Source organism: Anas platyrhynchos, chromosome 7, assembly GCF_047663525.1.
Source record: "Anas platyrhynchos isolate ZD024472 breed Pekin duck chromosome 7, IASCAAS_PekinDuck_T2T, whole genome shotgun sequence".
Taxonomy (NCBI): Eukaryota; Metazoa; Chordata; class Aves; order Anseriformes; family Anatidae; genus Anas; species Anas platyrhynchos.
The window spans coordinates 28,269,609-28,287,661 of record NC_092593.1 but is presented as its reverse complement, the minus strand read 5'-3'; the positions used below and the strand labels follow the sequence as shown (position 1 = coordinate 28,287,661).

General features: G+C 36.8%; 1 protein-coding gene across 7 annotated transcripts in view; it reads right to left on the bottom strand.

Moving 5' to 3' along the window:
* Window positions 1–48: 48 nt before the first annotated feature.
* ALS2 (alsin Rho guanine nucleotide exchange factor ALS2) overlaps window positions 49–18,053 on the bottom strand; it is a 216,680-nt gene continuing 198,675 nt past the window's right edge. For 6 of the 7 annotated variants that reach the window (XM_072041083.1, XM_072041084.1, XM_072041085.1 and 3 more), the window contains 19 exons: window positions 17,749–17,819; window positions 17,307–17,373; window positions 16,833–17,035; window positions 16,624–16,689; window positions 15,311–15,409; window positions 14,655–14,819; window positions 12,249–12,360; window positions 11,830–11,907; window positions 11,599–11,732; window positions 9,188–9,376; window positions 8,008–8,125; window positions 7,271–7,428; window positions 6,472–6,594; window positions 5,268–5,444; window positions 4,812–4,857; window positions 3,835–3,896; window positions 3,065–3,214; window positions 2,690–2,786; window positions 49–1,307 (listed from right to left, as the gene is read on the bottom strand). In XM_072041083.1, coding sequence (XP_071897184.1) covers window positions 1,269–1,307; window positions 2,690–2,786; window positions 3,065–3,214; window positions 3,835–3,896; window positions 4,812–4,857; window positions 5,268–5,444; window positions 6,472–6,594; window positions 7,271–7,428; window positions 8,008–8,125; window positions 9,188–9,376; window positions 11,599–11,732; window positions 11,830–11,907; window positions 12,249–12,360; window positions 14,655–14,819; window positions 15,311–15,409; window positions 16,624–16,689; window positions 16,833–17,035; window positions 17,307–17,373; window positions 17,749–17,819 — 2,154 coding nt within the window. In that variant the 3' untranslated portion in view covers window positions 49–1,268. The remainder of the gene's footprint in view (window positions 1,308–2,689; window positions 2,787–3,064; window positions 3,215–3,834; window positions 3,897–4,811; window positions 4,858–5,267; window positions 5,445–6,471; window positions 6,595–7,270; window positions 7,429–8,007; window positions 8,126–9,187; window positions 9,377–11,598; window positions 11,733–11,829; window positions 11,908–12,248; window positions 12,361–14,654; window positions 14,820–15,310; window positions 15,410–16,623; window positions 16,690–16,832; window positions 17,036–17,306; window positions 17,374–17,748; window positions 17,820–18,053) is intronic. The other variant, XM_038181991.2, reaches the window with a different exon arrangement.

Sequence of the window (18,053 nt, the reverse complement as noted above, 5' to 3'; positions counted from 1 at the left end):
TCATTGCTAGAATTCTCCTCTCCCTTTCTTCAACAAAGTTAAGATTAATTTCGGAAAGACCAATCATTTTTTTACTTTATTATGAAAATTGCTACGTTACAGTCACTGTTCAAAACAGTTTTTAGACATAACGTTTCTTTCCATTTAAGTAGCAATACACAAGCCGTGATTACTATTTCAAAAATATGATTAGCATTATCTATGGTAGTTTGACATAACTTAAACCATTATAATATTCTATAATTGGTCCCCCCCTTTCTTGTGTCAGCCATGGTAAAGAACAGCACCTACAATACCCAAATTATCCATTAGTGGTATTCATATAAATAAGGTTAACCATAAACCACAGAAAAATGCACACACAACCCACCCCAAGGAAAATTATTTGTCCTTTACATATTCAAAAATGCAACAAGGTGGACTTCTTTCACCCTGACATATAAATAACCAAATAAGTTAGCAAGCAAAAGTCTCAGACATAATCCATTGTCAGCTTATTCAAGAGCACGTTCCGATTCTCCTATCACATGAGCTTCTATAGAAAGTTTGTCGTTAGACCTCAGAGTAATGGAACTAAACACAGTCAGATTGAACATTTAAATTCAGTGCCAAAATTTGAATTTGTCAGTGCCTCTTTATTCATTTCATTAACAGAAAGCATGGTGAATGCCTCTATATTTATAATTCTAGTAAACAGGGAAGTCCATAATAGTGTGATTACTTCTAAAACAGCACATTAATACTGCATTCAGCAACTGTTCCGAACAGATGCTTCAAAATCTTTACAGCCAAAACACACTATAGGATGCCCATTATAAATACTAACATGTCTCTATTCTTAAACCTAAAAACTTAATTCGGGAAGACTGAATGGTTCTGTGGTGCAACTCATTCTCTGTAAACATCTCTGCTGACAAACCAGGAATAACAAAAATAAACCTACTGCTTTAGAAGCCATGCGGTCCAGACTTTCACATGTACTCTATGTAGATGCCATGCCTTTTTGTACTATTGTTAATTTAAAAGGAGCAAGTGATCTGTTAGAATAGGAAGAGATCTCTTAGCAAGTACTCGACAAACCAAGCTTCTGTCTTCATCAACATTTCACATATTTCCAATCTTAAAATTGAAAGTTCAAAAATAACAACTGAGTATGTTGATCTGTAACAAGAGAACTGCAACAGTGTTCTCTATTTTAAGTGCAATTTCAGGGAAACGAAGTAGTTGTAGTGAAGTTCCACCCAAACAGCCAGGCCGTAAACGATGGTCTAGGTAAGTTTTTCATGTTGAATCTGGTAGTAGCATGCCTGAATTAAAACAAAGTTCATTTTAGCATATATTCTAGTTTTCAGCAAGCTGATAAAAGCATCATACACAAAAAGGTTTATTTGTTTTGTTGGATAGGAGAAAAAATGAGGACTAGGCCTTCTGGAAGAAGGTACAATACAGTAAAACTGTAAAACATTTTCTGATGCAGTAAACAAGCAAAATGAACAGGAGCTTTTAAGTTACAAATTATGTCCAACTCCTAATGAAGCAATACAGCATGATCTGGAACTCTATGTAATTTGGTTCCCGACTTTGCTAAGGTGAAGTTAATTTTCTGCTAACAACTCTCTTCACCCTTTGATAAAAGGACCCAAAAATGAAAGTGTACAATGAAATGTAGTTCTTACACTACAAGGACACACAGATTCATACATTTCAAAAACACACAGACTGAAAAGCAAAGCTTCTACCACCTAGATAAATGCCCTGACCTTAACTTTTACATCTGACCTGTTGCTAATAGCTAACCACTCCTTAATGCTGGATCAAATATGCATTTGGTCAGCCATGACAAGAAACTTCATATAATTGTTTCAGGTAACACCAAGTAAGATTGTTTCTACTAAATAAAGAGATTCTCAAAGTTTAATCAATTCAAACCATCCTTCTTGAAGCACTGTTACAGGGATGAAAACTCTGCACCAAACTTTATTTCCAGTTTGTACAAACAGAAAACAACAACATTCAGCTAGCAGCTCAGCTTATGATTTTTCATTTTGCAGTTTAACAGCCTTCCCCTGAAACAACTCCACAGAAAAGCTCCACACGCCTGACTTGTCATGAAACTCACTTGTTTGAACAGTTTTCATGAACCAAAAGAGCTTACTTTCAACTACAGTGGTCCTAGCTGTACAATGGGTTACTACCAGAGAAGACTCTCCCCTTTTCCATACTTATAAAGAGAAGAATACAAATTAGAATGTAGAGAATTTAGATCATGTATTTTTTTCCATTTATCTTGCAAAATTGAATTCCTGTGGCATCCTGATGTGGTATTTGACTTAAATATCATCAGAATGGTTCATCTCCAAGGAATCACTTTATTCCTTTCATAAAAATTGGAATAAAGTTTAAGTCACAGGGGACAAACATGATACAAGTGAGCATGCAGAATAGTCAACAGCACCTTGTATGACATTTGAATAAAGTACATTTGCAAATTGCACCATTGTCCTCACAGTTTCTGTAATTGTTATCCTAAGCTTTATGTTAAATTTCGTTGTTCATCCTAACTAAAACAGTGACCAGAATATCAAAGTTAAAACCTAATGATCACAGAATTTTCCCAAACTGATCATTAGGAATTAAGCAACTTTAAGCAACCAAGAAAAAAATTAATAACCCTGAATAATTTCCATACCTTCAAGGTAGTGAACATGATGCCTTGTTCCCCATGCTGCAAGTAAGGATCCATCAAGTCTTCGATTAAGTGCACCTCAGATCCCAAATTCCTTATCCTTGTACATGGTGGGAAAGACACAAAAAACAAAAAGGTGAAGACTACACAACATTGGGCAAAAACTATGCTTTTTCCTAGCCTTATTCTGAGGTCACATCCATTTCAGTTTAACTCTAAAATTTATTCAGCCCAAAGCCAACAACCAAAACATAAAATGTACTAAGTTATAAAAAGATAATAATTAGGCCTATAATGAGAAGTAGGAGTATTTAATAGAAATGAGTACTCATACAGCCTATGCTCAGCTTATTGTCTGATACCACTGCTAGCACCTACCTGGCTCGTAGCACCACATAGAGAAAAACAGGAAATAAGTCATCCATGGACCACAGAAAATCTTCCTGAAGACTCTCAAGTACATTCTGAGATATCTCTTCAAAAGTCTGCTGGATCACCTTCAATTTGTCAGCTGGGGTAAACGTTGTACTGTTTGGAGAGCAAAAGCAAATCAGACTAACAATAAGAAGTTATATATCTGCATCTAAATTTGGAAGACAGTTTGCTAGCTAGCTAGCTAGCCCCTGACCCAAGAAGATAACACAGATCAATCAAAGCACAGCAGCCACAACAGCTGCAAAGGCTGTATAATAGACCCCAGGCTATAATCACAGGCTCAAGGTTCACCACTGCAAGCAGGACTGTCCTCACAGGTTTAAGCTGGTTAAACATTGTTGAAGAGAAGAAAATATCAGTTTCTACTTCAATTCTTACAGCAGAATTCTGTCAGCTGACAGAAACGGAAACCTCCTGAAACATAGGTCATTTTGTCATAACTGTTCAAATATTCACACACATATTTAATTAGATATCTTCTTGTTTTTGATTGTAAGTGGTGTCCTACAGACATTTCTCAAGTACTGGCATTTACACAGCTATACTGTGTTTCCATTGGGATGATTTGTAACACTTGTAGGAGGAACTCTGAAAGTTCTAGCTGACCTCTACTAGCAAGGTGAACAACAAAAAAAGTGACAGATAAAGAACTAGTTGAGTAGATCCACTATAGCAGAAACAGCAAATAACTGAAAGTAACTTCAGAGAATTACCTGATTTGCTGTAAACATTCAACTGCAGAGGCAAAGCAGGCATCCTTTGTGTTTGATGATACCTGTGTGACCGTGAGAAGATTGGTCATTCAGGGTTAGCAACCCACTCTTATGGGGAAAAAGCAGCATATCATGCAACACTGCCATTAAAGCCTTTTTCAGATTTAAAGTGCTATGAGAAGGGAACATGCCAGCAAGCTGAAGTCATCCAGGTTATCTGTCTACGTATTATTTGTACGAGTTTCATTTAACGTTCTGGGAATTCTGTACCCAACACTGAATATATTATGAGAATCAGAGACTTTTTGTGTATTTTCATGGCCAAGGAGAACTAAGAATCGGTGAATCTTAATCATTAACAATCAGGAGGAAACCTTAACAGGAGAATAGTTGAAATCTGGAAGTCATACCAGTCAATAATCACAGACCCAAAGGCTTAGAGCAAACATAAAAGTATAAACGTTAGCTCCTAGTAAGTAACTGAGCTAATAACTTTCTGAATGATTATTAAAATCACTCTTACTGGAGCACAGAGATTGAGTAACATATTACTACTACTGTTTAATACCAGTGTTCAGCCACTGTCAAGGTAATGACTGAATAGAAATTATTCAATTCTCATGATCAGAAAGTGTATAATGGTACAACTCCTAAACACCTTGAAAACTTCCTTGACAGACATTTATTCTCATACTTTTTCTGCAATCAGTGTCCAAGCAAAACGGTTACAAGCATCTTCCTGAACTAGAATTTCTTTCAGAGTAAAACAGTAAGTAACAAAGCCAGACTGACAGCTATTGCAAGAAAATACTGATGTAGCTTTTAAGTAGCAAAAAAAAAAAATATTAGGGATCAAGATAAAATATTATCTCTTCAGCAGAAGGGTTGGCTGAAAGTTCTTTGACCCGTTATTATCTCAGATTCTTTAACGAAGCACTAGGCAAAGCACACAATAAGCTAAGGCCCAATGAACGTACCTTTCTACTCTCACCAAGGATGGACACAGTTCCTGGCCAAAATTTCCTGCAAGAAACCCAATACAATCTATTCAGAAATAAGAGCTTATTGGTCTTACAGTGTATTTCACCTCATGAAAACGAAGCCAGCATATTCTTCTCTGAGAAAGCAACTCTTCCAGCAGGAAGAACTACATCTAACTGAGATAGCTGAAAGATAGCTAGATTTGAAATATCTCCTTCTGATTTTGTAGTGTTACCAATCTTCCTTCCTCCTGCTCTCCCTGCCTTTTTGGAAGAGGGAAGTTTTGATTCATACTCTCCGCCACAGTAGTTAGCTTGAAGATATAGCTAGATACATTTTTATCAGAGAAAAACACTCATCAGGACAACCTTTTTTTTTTTTTTAATTTGCTTTATCTAATTACATACTATAGTCTTATTTTAAGTTTTGCTTTGTTGTTGAAACATACTCACGCTTGCACTCCAAGAAAACTTAGAAGAGCCGTATCATTTTGTTTGTTTAGACGTAAAACACATTCCCAGTAAATATCTTCCTCACGCTCATTGTCTAAGGCATATAACATAAATAAAGGCGGATAGAGCCGTGGCAGTAATACAGGGAGCAGCAAGCCAAAACTGGTTACCACATACCTAAAAAAAATAGAGATGGAGGTCAAGAGAAAGACTTTAAGAAGAAGCACCTGTAAAAATGGGATGAAGAAAATTAACGATTAAAACAAACCTTTAGTTTAGTGTGAGCCTGTTCTATGAGGAAAGATAATACAGTAAACAAAAAAAATCAATCAAGTAGTATATGTGCTGAGAAATACTTAACAGTAACTTTACAGTCCACACACAAGGCATCTTTTGAGGGTGGTGAGGAACCACAACACACAACTGTGTTGGGCTTCTTTTGTGTTTTAAACAGAGCATTATATCTCTGACCTATAGAACATAAAAGCCGGATACTTCATTACAGTTCAAATTGGACCTGCATCTTCAAGCTAATCATTTTGCCTTCATTCTAAGCCACTCTGCTGATAGCTTAACTTCAAATCACAATCTACAAAATAGTCAAAGACCCATGAAGGTACCTGACCTAGCTCCACACACTCACACGAACAAGTGAGGTTTAATGACAAGTAGCTACTGAATTCATGAAGCTGCAAACCTAATAGGAAAAGCTGAACATGGGGTACCTACTAATACCACCTGCACAGCTCACTGGGGTCTCTCTGCTGATCCCTCTCTCCTCATACTGCCCACAGCTGAGGCAGCTGTGGACACGACAATGGTGGACTCAAGGCTGAGGTCCATATCACTTTTACAATGCAGTATGCATGCACTGGACCTGCATTAGCCCAGTACTCAAACACCAAATATTTTTCTGAAGTTCAGGCCCAAGTCTGAGCTTGTTTCCCACCAAAAGACAAAAGCAAGTTTGGGCTTAAGTACAGAACCATCACATGGAACAGGAATGAAATGCTTGCAGCCAACACACAGAAGTTCACTTAACCAAATCTGTCATCAAAACTAAGAAAACCATCCGTTTATATCCATCAATTAAACCTGTGCTTATCTTCATTTCTGTTAACAACTCTTTCTTGAAAGGGATGGGAAAAAGGTAAGGCCTTCATTAGTTCACAGCCACCACCACCCCTCCCTGCCCTTTATGTACCCTGGTTCAGGAGATTCTGATCTGGAGTCAGACTTCCCACTGCAGAATGATCGCCTTCCCTTTGTCTCTGTTGCCACAAATGGGATTGTGCTGCCCTCTTCCGGAAGATCAGGAAACAAGAACCTAAATGGCAATACATATAGCAACTTAAGACATAAAGAAGCTTACACAAAATAAAGCATTAGAGGAGATGTTTGGAAAGAAAACACAGCAGACTAAGACAGTATAGATAATAGAAGCCTTGACCAAAGGGAGATGATGTCAGAGTAGCAAAGGTATCTTTGGCATTGTAGGGTATGGTCTTTATAAGTTTTATTCCAGGTAAATCATACTGTACATCTAATGGTTATTAATTTGGATTCTGGTAATGAGAGCAAAAATACTCCAATTAATGCTTTAATTGCCCTCAAGAATCTAAGCAAACACTTCATATCAACATGGATGAGCCATGTTCCTAACAACTTCAGTGGAATATTCCGCAATTCTATGTTATCACTGCTCTTCCATACCTTTTGAACAATAAATATTCATGGTGTGAAAAGACAGACACTAAATTGGAAATCCATGTTGAACTCTCTCTAGGTGTATTTTAAAAAACAATGCAGGATGTAATTCCCTGTGGTGAAGATTTTTTTTGACGTAATATGCAAGACTCCTTAAAAAGTTTAAGAAAAGATAACTAACACCCAAAACAGAGTAAAGATGTTGGCATACTTGGACTACATAAACACTAGACTGATTCAGTACACACAATATCTTCAATGAATTCTGCAGTAGTTTGACTTTAGAGTCTTATTACCTAACCAATTGGAAGATGCGTTTGAGGTAGGACTTGATCTCTCTCACAGCTTCCTGCAGTAATCGTCGATTAGCTCCTACTCCAACATAGGTCATTCTGTAGACAGCTACCAGTGTTTCCACCAGCTTGCCCAATGGATGGAGAGGAGTATCACATGCCTGATGTGAAATATTAATTGCATAGTCAGATAGGTCAATGCTAGACAAGCTGTAAAAAAAAAAGAACTAAAGACAGATCAGAAATCCAACAACATAATTTGAAGCAAAAATGACAGACATTTTTTATAAAGTTTGCTGATTTTTTAATTAAACACTTGTGATGATAAGATATAAAAATACTTGAATGATAACATTTATGTATTAGCTGAATACAGGCTCATAAAGGAATCAAGACTAATCAGGAATTTGTGCTACTACTTGGACAAGTCATCTGTCCAATACTATTAAAACTAACATCAAATACTCAGCAAGCATTTTATCATGCTCTACTAGGATCCAACGCATAAAAATCAAAACAGTAACTCAGCAGAAACTGAGGTACTATCCATTAGATGCACAATGATTTTAGTCTTAGTTATGGATTAAACTCAATTATTTACGAAGTTAAGAGTAAATATGAATCGATATAAACATGGATTATAAACATAAATGAAAGGGATTGATGGAAGCTCTTACACAAGTAAATGAATTTGGCCTGCTTTGCCAACATGCTACTTGAGCTTTTAAGAGTCACAATACCTTTATCAAATATTTTTTGATATTTTCATATTTTTCCAGGGTAAAGGCACCAATGTGTTGTGGAATGAATTCCAAACTTTCCAGTGTCTGAGTATGTGAACGGCTCAGTAATTCTGGACTGTAGTTATAAGAAGGACAAAAACATTTTACAGATTATTTGAGACACGTAGAATTAATAAAATTGAAGTTAAATGTGGAAGCTACTACAAGAAAGTGATGAGCCGTAAAAAAAAAAGATAGAAGCACACACAGGAAACTAGTCAATCCGCTTGTTCCCCTTAACTTTAAAAGTCTGACAGAATTCTTCAGCCTGAACTTCTCCATTTCTCCCACATCTGTTGCACAAAAATTCTACACCTTTACTTCAGAAAAACTGAATCTGAACCAGCACTGTGGAAATATTCACCCATAGACTTATTTTAACACGAAAGTCTCAACTCTGCAAAATCAGGAACATGGAAGACACTGATGCCCACCCTGACAGACAGCTATAACTATGAGAAGCTTGTTACTACATATTTCCTGGCTATCAGCAGTATTAACTGAAGTCACATTAGCATTCTTATGGTAAATTTCTTGCTGCTAAAAAGCCAGTTTCCTCCACTAATCCCTTGATCTTGCCTACTCAGTTCTCTTACCTCTCTTACCTTGCAGAGTCAAGTCTGTGAAATGAGATTTTTCTGCAACATCCTGAGAAGGCTGTTTCAAGAAGTTTCCTTATATTCCAAACATAAGTTTCCAGAAATACTGTACTACTTTCCAAGTTCTCCAGCTCTCTAAGCCTTCCCACCCCTTGAATTTTCATTCACTCTATTTCCCTGCTTTTCTGCATAAATTTGAATTACGACAACTGAACGTTCCATTCCTGGGCAGCTGGACACAGTAACTACCTAACAAGATACTGATTTTCTGTTAATAATCAGCTATCACCTCATTCATATATAACAAGCATTTAACAGACTGTAACAATCACCTAATCCTAAACATCAACATGTCCCTGAAAGGGAGATGTTGGCAGTGCAGAGTAGTCAGAGTTCTGATTCTGTTTTTTATTTCTTTGTTGTTGTTGTTTGTTTTAACTGAACTTTTACAGTTAGTTTCTGGCCTAGACTAGTGATGAATTCCAGTTTCTTTCTGAATACTTTCTTCAACATGCTGACTACATTCTCTAGGAACTAACCTGTCTTTGTGTTGCCGTCGGTTGGTAGTCAGGGCCACTGCAATGTTGTCCCAAGCCTTCCATCTATCCCCCTGACCTGGGCTCTCACAGCCAAGCTGGTTCCAGCATTCTTCAAATACTGCCTTCCATTTCTCATCAGGAGGCACTGCCAGGATCCCAAGTTTCCGCCTAATAAAGCCACCAGTTAGTCTGTTAAAATTGAATAGTCTTGAAACAACACATACAGCTACAAAAACCACTTATGCCTAACTTTAACTTAGTATGTCAAACTATTTTAATCAAAAACTGGTATACTTAGTCTCTTACAGTTTATCACTAAGAATAAACCCAGACCTACTTACATGCATGTCTCAACTCCAACACCTCTTAAAAAAAAAACTCACAAAAAGCTGGTAAAATGAAATTTAGACAAAAATCATTTATCCTTACCATTTTTATCCTCACCAAGGAACAGCCTTAAAGCACACATTAATCCATGCAACAGATTATAAAGTTACAAGATTACAACATTTTTAATACCTACATGTAGGAATAAATATGAACATAATAATACACAAGTCAGTCTTACTCTTTCTTGTATTATTCCAAGGAACAGCTTGTTTGATCTGATTTCCAAATAAATAGGACATACTGCAATTGATGGGGCTTATCTCCACCACTGGTATTATTCATTCACAAGGCTTAGGACACATTGATATAATAAGAATATAGTACAAAGATTTCCCAAACATGTCACAATTCTAGAATGTACAAAAAGCCTATCCACACACACAAATAGCGAGAATGGATCTATGGTTTCTGTCCCTAAAGTATTATCTACAGGTAATGCTGCATCATATACTAGGGACATGCTGGTTGGGAGTAAAGCCAGTACAGGCATCTTTTCACTGATAGCCAAAGCTCTGGGATCCTCTACAGCCAAAAGAGAAACCAAGATGTGATGTCCCCCTGTATATCAAGCACACAATGAAATTTAGGGCTTTGAAATAAACACTGCCTGGGTTAATAGTTTTATCTTGATTTAAATTAAGTAGCAGAAACTGCCAACCTTCCCTATTTTTTTCCCCCTCCCACAAAATTTAGATGGGAAAAAAAATTAGTTATTAGTTTCCATGTTTCCAGTCTCACAGAGCAGAATTGGATGTTAAGCCTTTCCACAAAATGATATCAGAAGATTTTCAACTTCAAGAGATCCTGAAAAGGGTCGATGAAACCCTCATTTCCACAAGCAATCTTCACAAATACGTACATACATTTATTCATAGACTCCCTACTGGGGTAAAAAGCAGACAGCTGCTATGGTTGCAAGTGTTCAGTACAGCAGGGAAGCCTGCTTAACCTCACATCCTGTTGTAGTTGTCAGCACTGTCAAAAGAAATTATCAGTGAATGCTTCAGGAAGCACACTGGGAAGTAATCTAGGTTAAAATAAAGTTCTGTTTCCCATTTTAATAGGAAATTTGAGAGTAAGCTTCAAAGACATTGAAACCTGTACAACTATTACTAGTATTGAAGACCAGCAAGTTGTTGTACTAAACAATGAACTTTCATCCACAACTCTTAAAAGTTACTTAAATTTCTTCTACTGGAAGATCTAAAGTATGACTTAAATAGAACACATATTTCTTCCGGAGACATTGATTTAATACAACTGCTACAAATAGTATTACGGATGCTTTTCAATATTATCTTTGTCATAACATTTAAATTTTTTGTTTGTTTTCTCCCCCAATTCAGCAATTATTCTGTAATTTTCTTATGCTCTGTTTGGAAGAGGTGTAGTAAATATTCAATTCTGTCCAAATGTACCCTCACTGAGCCTATTAAGTGATATTAAATGAATTAAGATGCCAACAGAGGAATTCATAGAATCATAGAATATCCTGAGTTGGAAGGGACCCTTAAGGATCATCAAGTCCAACTCTTAACACCGCACAGGTCTACCCAAAAGTTCAGACCATGATTACAGATTTCAGACCAATTACAGATTTCTCTTTCTGTTAATTGATGTAATCCCTCAAATGAAACTTATTCTCTCTCACAAATACAATCAAATTATTAGCAGATATGAACTCAGGTTCTAACAGTCAGTCCAGGTATAAAAAAAATTTTGGGACTGCTACAAGTCAGTAGCAGCATGTCAAATCACCTGTAATTTCACACCATTATTTACTTACTGCTCAATTAGTAATATGAATGCAACAATAGCTAAAGAAAAGATTACAGTTATTTTTTTTTTCTAATGGGTATGGAAAAGGAATAAAAACAGGAAAGGTGTTCTCAAAATCTCACTTTCCAATTTAATTGGACTTTGAAAAAGTCCAATTTAATTGGACTTTGAAAAAAAAAGGCCAATAGTTACATTCCAAAGTATCAATGAAACACATCAGAAATTTCTTACTTAATACTCACAATACTTTAGGCTTGTCCTTCTCACTCTCATATAAGCTAGGCTTGAAGTAGGTTCCTGTGATTTTTATCCCAGATCCCCACTCTCCACTGAAGAGACCTTCAATATAGTCTCCATTCGGCAAGGTTAAGGTTCCCTTGAGAGAATAGAGAAAAAAAAAAACTATTTTCCTGTACTGTTTCCCAGGGGATTTGTTTTTAAGATTGTAAGTAGACAAATGACTAATACCAAACCTTTCCACTCAGAGTCCAGTTATCTGAAAATTCCCCTTCATAGACTGTATCATCCTCAGAAAGCAGAATGCCAGTCCCCTACGAACAGAATCACAAATAACAGAGCAGTAAGTATAACAGAAAGCCACATTGCAGATCTGGAGATACACTGAAATGTTTATTAATCCTTAGGAATTTTTTTTTTTCCCACACAAAAAAAAAAGCAGTTTCTGTAGTAGCACTACAGAAAACAAAGCAGGGATTACATAGGAAGTAAAAAATAAAAATAAAAAAAAATGCAACACAGGACAACAGAAGATTAGAAGAACAGCAAGTTTTATACAACCTAACATACTGTTGCATGACCACCCATCTACCCCAAAAAGCTACCACACCTAGAGGACTAGTCATTACAGCACAAAGTCTAGTGCTCAACTCACCATCATTTTGTTGGTGCTGAAGGCTCCTTCATAATACAATCCAAACTGAGTAACCACAACACCATTGCCTTGGCAGAGATCATCTTGCCACATTCCCATGTACTTTTCTCCTCTTAAGAAAAATGAAGTAGGAATAATACAATTAAGTAGTACATTTATATCCTTCCTTTCTTTGGCGTTATTGTGGTATTTGACTATTAGAAACCATTAAAAAGGAGTCATACAGCACTTGCTTCAAGTCTGCCAATCTAGTTTCACTAGCTTAATGGATGTAAGTTTTTTTTGATAGAAAGAAATTGTAAAAAAAAAAAAAAAAATCTTTTCACAATTATAACTTCACTACATCCAAGGAAACTGTTCCTGATGATCTCAAACAGTGTTAAAGCCCAGTTCCTACCCAATTTGTAGTTACAGAAAATAAGAAACAGGGAAATTTAAGTCTCATCTAGATCAGCAAACAAGTTGTACGCAAGGAAAGACCTTCAGCTTCACTAACATCTAACCAACATATTTGACAGTTATTTAGAACAGATGCAATAAGCTTATTTTAGGCAATTTGTTGCCAAAACTTTTGACTTCTTTACCTAAACTCAGATGACTCAATTTGAAGGGATAATAAAGAAAAGAAATCAAGTTGTTCTACCTGGGGACGAAGAGGGAGACCTACAACATCTTATGACATTTCAAAAATAATACTGGAGATGAAAAATTGTGAGGAAATAAGGCTACAGTGTAGCAAGTCTTTGGATAATACAGTTGAACAAAGGTTATGCTAAGAAAAAAAAATGATAAGACAATTAAAGGTTTCTCAATTAAGTATCCACCTCTTTCAGACTATTTAAAACATATGAGTGTTTAAGTCCACAGATGTCAGATCAGTGTTTGAAACAAGCCCCGAATCTTTTCAAACTCTCTCTTTCCAGTTGTTCTTAAAAATAAGTTGTTTGCAGTATACAAGCAATAAACAAAACTGACTTATCTGGGACAATTGTTTACTTTTAGAGGTAAACTAGTGACTGATTTAACAGAACTCTGTTATTACTGAGCATTTTGATTTTAGTATCCCCAAAATTATGGTCACAGTAAAGAGATAAAATCCAGCCTTCGATGCGAATTCAGGGATATCTTCTAGATGCTTAGACTCACAACCTAGCAGGATGCTGGTCTGATATCTCGTGTCTGCTACAGGGGTCTCCGCTGAGTAACAGCTTCTTAAGGAGACAAATGCAGCATATGCAGTTACCAGATGGACAAATGACAGAACAGAAGCCCTGCTTACATGGATGTCTAGTTTGCAATAATTACAAATTATGGAACGATTCTGCAGCTACACCGTATTTTCTTGGGCTGAAGAATAAGAAGTGAAGAAAATGAATTCTTTGGCAACAAACACACTCATATAACCTTCTGAGATAAGAAGGAAAGGGACTCAGATTTGAGTAACTGCAACAGAAAGCAAATGCCACATTCCCTCCTTCACCCACCCCCATGAACTACCACTACATCTACAGATTCTGGAGGTGAGTGGATCTGCCAGAAAAGCTCTCATCTCTTTAGCTTGTCTTAGGTAGATGAATAAGGAATGCAGAGACATCTCATGGCTAGAGTATAATAAATAAAAAAAAAACAACAACAAACACCACCACTACCACATCAAGACTAAATGTAAAACTGAGGTCAGATAACACCCAGAGGTGTTAAAATAGCTCTGTTTCAGAAAAGGACACATATCTCTTTCCCCTCCAGTCTTTTTACTGAAGTGAGCTTTCATTCCAGTTAAACTAAACCTGGTTTCTTGGGCTCTCACCAAAAGACCTTTTTTCAGGAACAAAGCAGCATTGAATTGGTGACCAAGAAGACAGACTACACTGGTCTGTGCTCAGACACCATTTATTTTATGTATAAATTTACTACAATTCAGAAATAGTTCTGTTTCTGAAACCTTCACTAAACTGCTCTTAGAAGAAGCATCTTTCCTCCACTGCACTGAAAGAATAAGTCAAAGCAATGCCCCAGCCTGAGCTGAAGTTTACCTAGCCCTAGATATCAGGTCACTAAGCAACTCAATCTTATAGGCCTGAGACAAAAAGAATATTCCTCTCATACCATTCACAAGAAACATTTTCAGCAATAACACAGTATCCCTCAGTGAGATACCATATTCAGTTCTAGCTGTCAGGCAGGAATATGACAGGAAAGGAGGGCTTAAAAAATGCAGTAACAACTCTAGATATATCAACAAAACCCCTAGATCCATTCTTTAGATTATCAACCCAGAATACCTACTACAAATAGGAACATAAGCACATGTACTACTACTGCTAGTACCAGATCAAACCCTTTCCTACTCTTTCTGCAATTGTCTGTCACACCAGTGTTTAAGGATTCTAACAACTGAAGTGTTACCTTGTGATATCATCAAAAACCCCATAACCGCTCTTCTTATCCATTGTCCACTGTCCAATGAACATACTGGGAGAGGAAGAGGTCAGCTTCCCACTGCGCAGCAAACCATGGCCGTGACGCATATTATCTTGAAAACACCCTTCATAAACTTCACCGGTAGCATAGCTATAACGAAAAAAGAGTAAGATTCCCATAATCTGTCCCCCCGCCTTTTTTGCCCTGTCAAATCTTCCTCTTTTCTTTTCGAAACAACATTACAGCCACACCAAGCAGGAACTATAATTAAAGGATATTTGGGATGTTAGCAAGCTTTTTATGTTTTTGAATTTGATGTTCTGTTTTAAAGCTAACCTCTCCCCACCAAACAAGGATATTAGAGGTTATATTTATCCCTCTGAAAAAAGAGTATAATGAATTATTGGGAAGCGTTAGCAACACTGTAATAGATATTAACAACAGAACACAGTATGAGTACAATAGTGAACAATCCACCAAAAATCAAAGCAGAAAATAAACCAAGCTAACTATAATCACGAGTCTGAAATGCAACTAGAAGACTACATACAGGGATACAGAGGCTTTGTAAGGGAACTGTGTGCCAGAGCATGAGCCCCACTCTCCTTTCTGCAATGAGGGCAACGCAAGTGCTATGTTACCTGTAGACTCCATGCCCACACATTTTGCCTTCCTTCCAGTATCCCACATAATGGTCATCCTTATTCAAGGCTTTGTTTGGCACTCTGTATTCACCATATCTGTCAGTGCACAGAAATGGAACATAAGCAGCCGTAATACTAATGCATTTCATAAAAAAGACATCACATCTGTTCTAAAATCAGCATGCTCTATATTATTTTTAATGCATCTCTAACTACAACAGCTACAGCTTTATTTAAGGAGCAAAAGCAGGAATTTCAGCATCACTAGACCAGGTTAGTCTGTACTGCTTTTCTTGTTTGATTTTGGTACGTTCTTGTATGTGTTTCCCTCTCTACCACACAGCAGTGTTCTTCTCAGCTTTGTAAATGCTACAAGTCTTCTCACATCCTAGGTCTACCTTTGTTGTCTTCAAGTCTTGGTAACTCAAATGTACCTTTATTCCATGGAAGTGAGAACATATCACTATAAAGAGCATTAAAACCAAAAAAAAAAAAAGTAAAGATGCTAGCCTCCAATCATGCTCAAGAAGTTGTACAGAACAGTTCATATTTTCAATATGCCTAAACAGACAACTTATTTGCTGGTTTTGATCTTGTGAAGAGATTAAAATCCAGTTACGAAGATTCTCCTGAGAGCACATCTACCCCAACAACATATTACTATTGCTGAGTGTTGAGAAAACAGCATGCATGCTGAAATATAAGCACACGCATTTGATAGTCATAGCGATTATTGCAAAAATACCAACGCATTTAATTTCTGTTGTGAAATTGTTTGCAATATTTCCATCTCCAACAACCCCCAAATCACTATGGTTAACTAATTACACTTACTGGTTATAAATGACCAAAGTTCTAATCTGGTTTTGTAGTTTGACATTAGCTCGACATAGCTAAGGTGCATTTTAAAAATGACAGAAGCCTGACCACATTTCGGCTTCCTCTCCAATTCAAAACTTTGAAAATACAGCTTGAAACCAATAGTACCATAATATTATTTCTCAACTGTTTTACTACTCTCTCCCTCCATCCTGCACCTGATTACCTCAGTTTCAGTTGTTATGAAATAACAAGTTTTTAATCACACAGTTACAGAGTCTGCTGGGAAGGCAGTGAGCATAACCTCATTTATCCACACGTATCTAAGTATCAACATATAGAAAACTCTTAATATACATAACCCTGAGTAAATGAGACTCACTCCAAAACCTTTATTTAAAAGGACTTAGAATCTTCTTATAAGCTTCATAATAGTCTATAACAAAAGGTGTTCTTTGACCTTTATCTCTGTAAGTACTGGGAGATCTTACCCATCCTCCAGCCCAGTCCGGAAAGTCCCAGAGTACATTCTTCCATCAGCCCACTTTAGGGTCCCTCTGGAAAATATTCAAAGTCATACACATGTACCAGATAATTAGTTTACTTAACAATTCCCAACTAACATCTGTAAATAAGCCTGATTATTGATGCAGCAACCACCTCACTTTTTTTTCCAACCATTACATTCAAACGCTTTTACCTGCCGTGTGGTTTTCCTGAAAGCCATCTCCCATCATAAACAGCATCTTTAAATCGAGAGTCCTTATAGAAGGTGTATTTGGCACTGCGAGAAATAGGAGGTTCCTGTCTTGAAACGTTCCCACCAGCTCCATACAGAAATAAGTCAGAAGTCCCTCTAAGGGCCTGATCCACTGCTTGGCTTATTGCCCTCAGCCACTTTGTCTGAAACAGAGTTTTAACCACAGAATTTAGCTAACAACTGTCTTAACTGTATTTGCTGTAGCGGAGAGATTCAATGCGATCTCCTTTGTGCTCTGCAGTACAGCATTGGAAGCTGTAGCACTGCTACAGTCAAGCACTGGTGTAATCTGCATACCAAGATGTAGGAATATTTAATTCTTGGTAAATATTTAATGAGCACTTCTTATTTGGTTTTACAGCGGGAGAAAAATTCATATCACTGAAGCCATGAAAAAATTGTTGATATACCTACCTTTTCCTGTGGCGTGGAAGAAAGCAGAACAAACTGTTCTTCTGGTGTTGTAATCTTCAATCCATTCCTACATTTGGGGGGGAGGGTTGTTGTATTTTAGCCTAATGAAGTCTCATCCCAAAATAAGGCAAGGTTTCTTAGAGTATGAATATTTCATCTCTCTTCTCCCAACCAAACTAGCATTCACTTGAATATTAAGCCATCAGTAAAGAGAAGCAGAAAAGACTACTGGCTCACCTCTTAATTCTACCTTATTCTTTTTTTTATTATTTTTTTTTTCTTACACACAAATACAATAAAAGCTTTCTAAAAGAAGAAAAAAGGGGTATACATGATTGCATCCATCCCATTCTGCTCCTTGTTTACAATAATTTGTTAGAAAACCTTCATCCTCCCACACAAGACATCTGATTATTTCAGCATCACAATCAATAATACTCACACATTACCAGCTTCTTCTGAAAGAGCTTCTACCCACAGCGTGGACAAGGAGAAAATATGGTGTGTTGAAAACTGCAGGCAAGGAAAAGGGAAACTTCACTGAGTACCGACTGATCCATTACCCTCGCCCCAAGCTTTTTCTGCACTGTTTTTTTCCTTTGAGGACTGAAGAAAACTGAGTTTTACAGGCTCTTTGTTTGCACCTTCCTCCTGGAAACAGCTAAAAGAAACCATGCCAATAATAATCAAATGTCTAAATATAACATTGGAACATGAAAAAAGATACCACTTACTGTTCAAACAGTA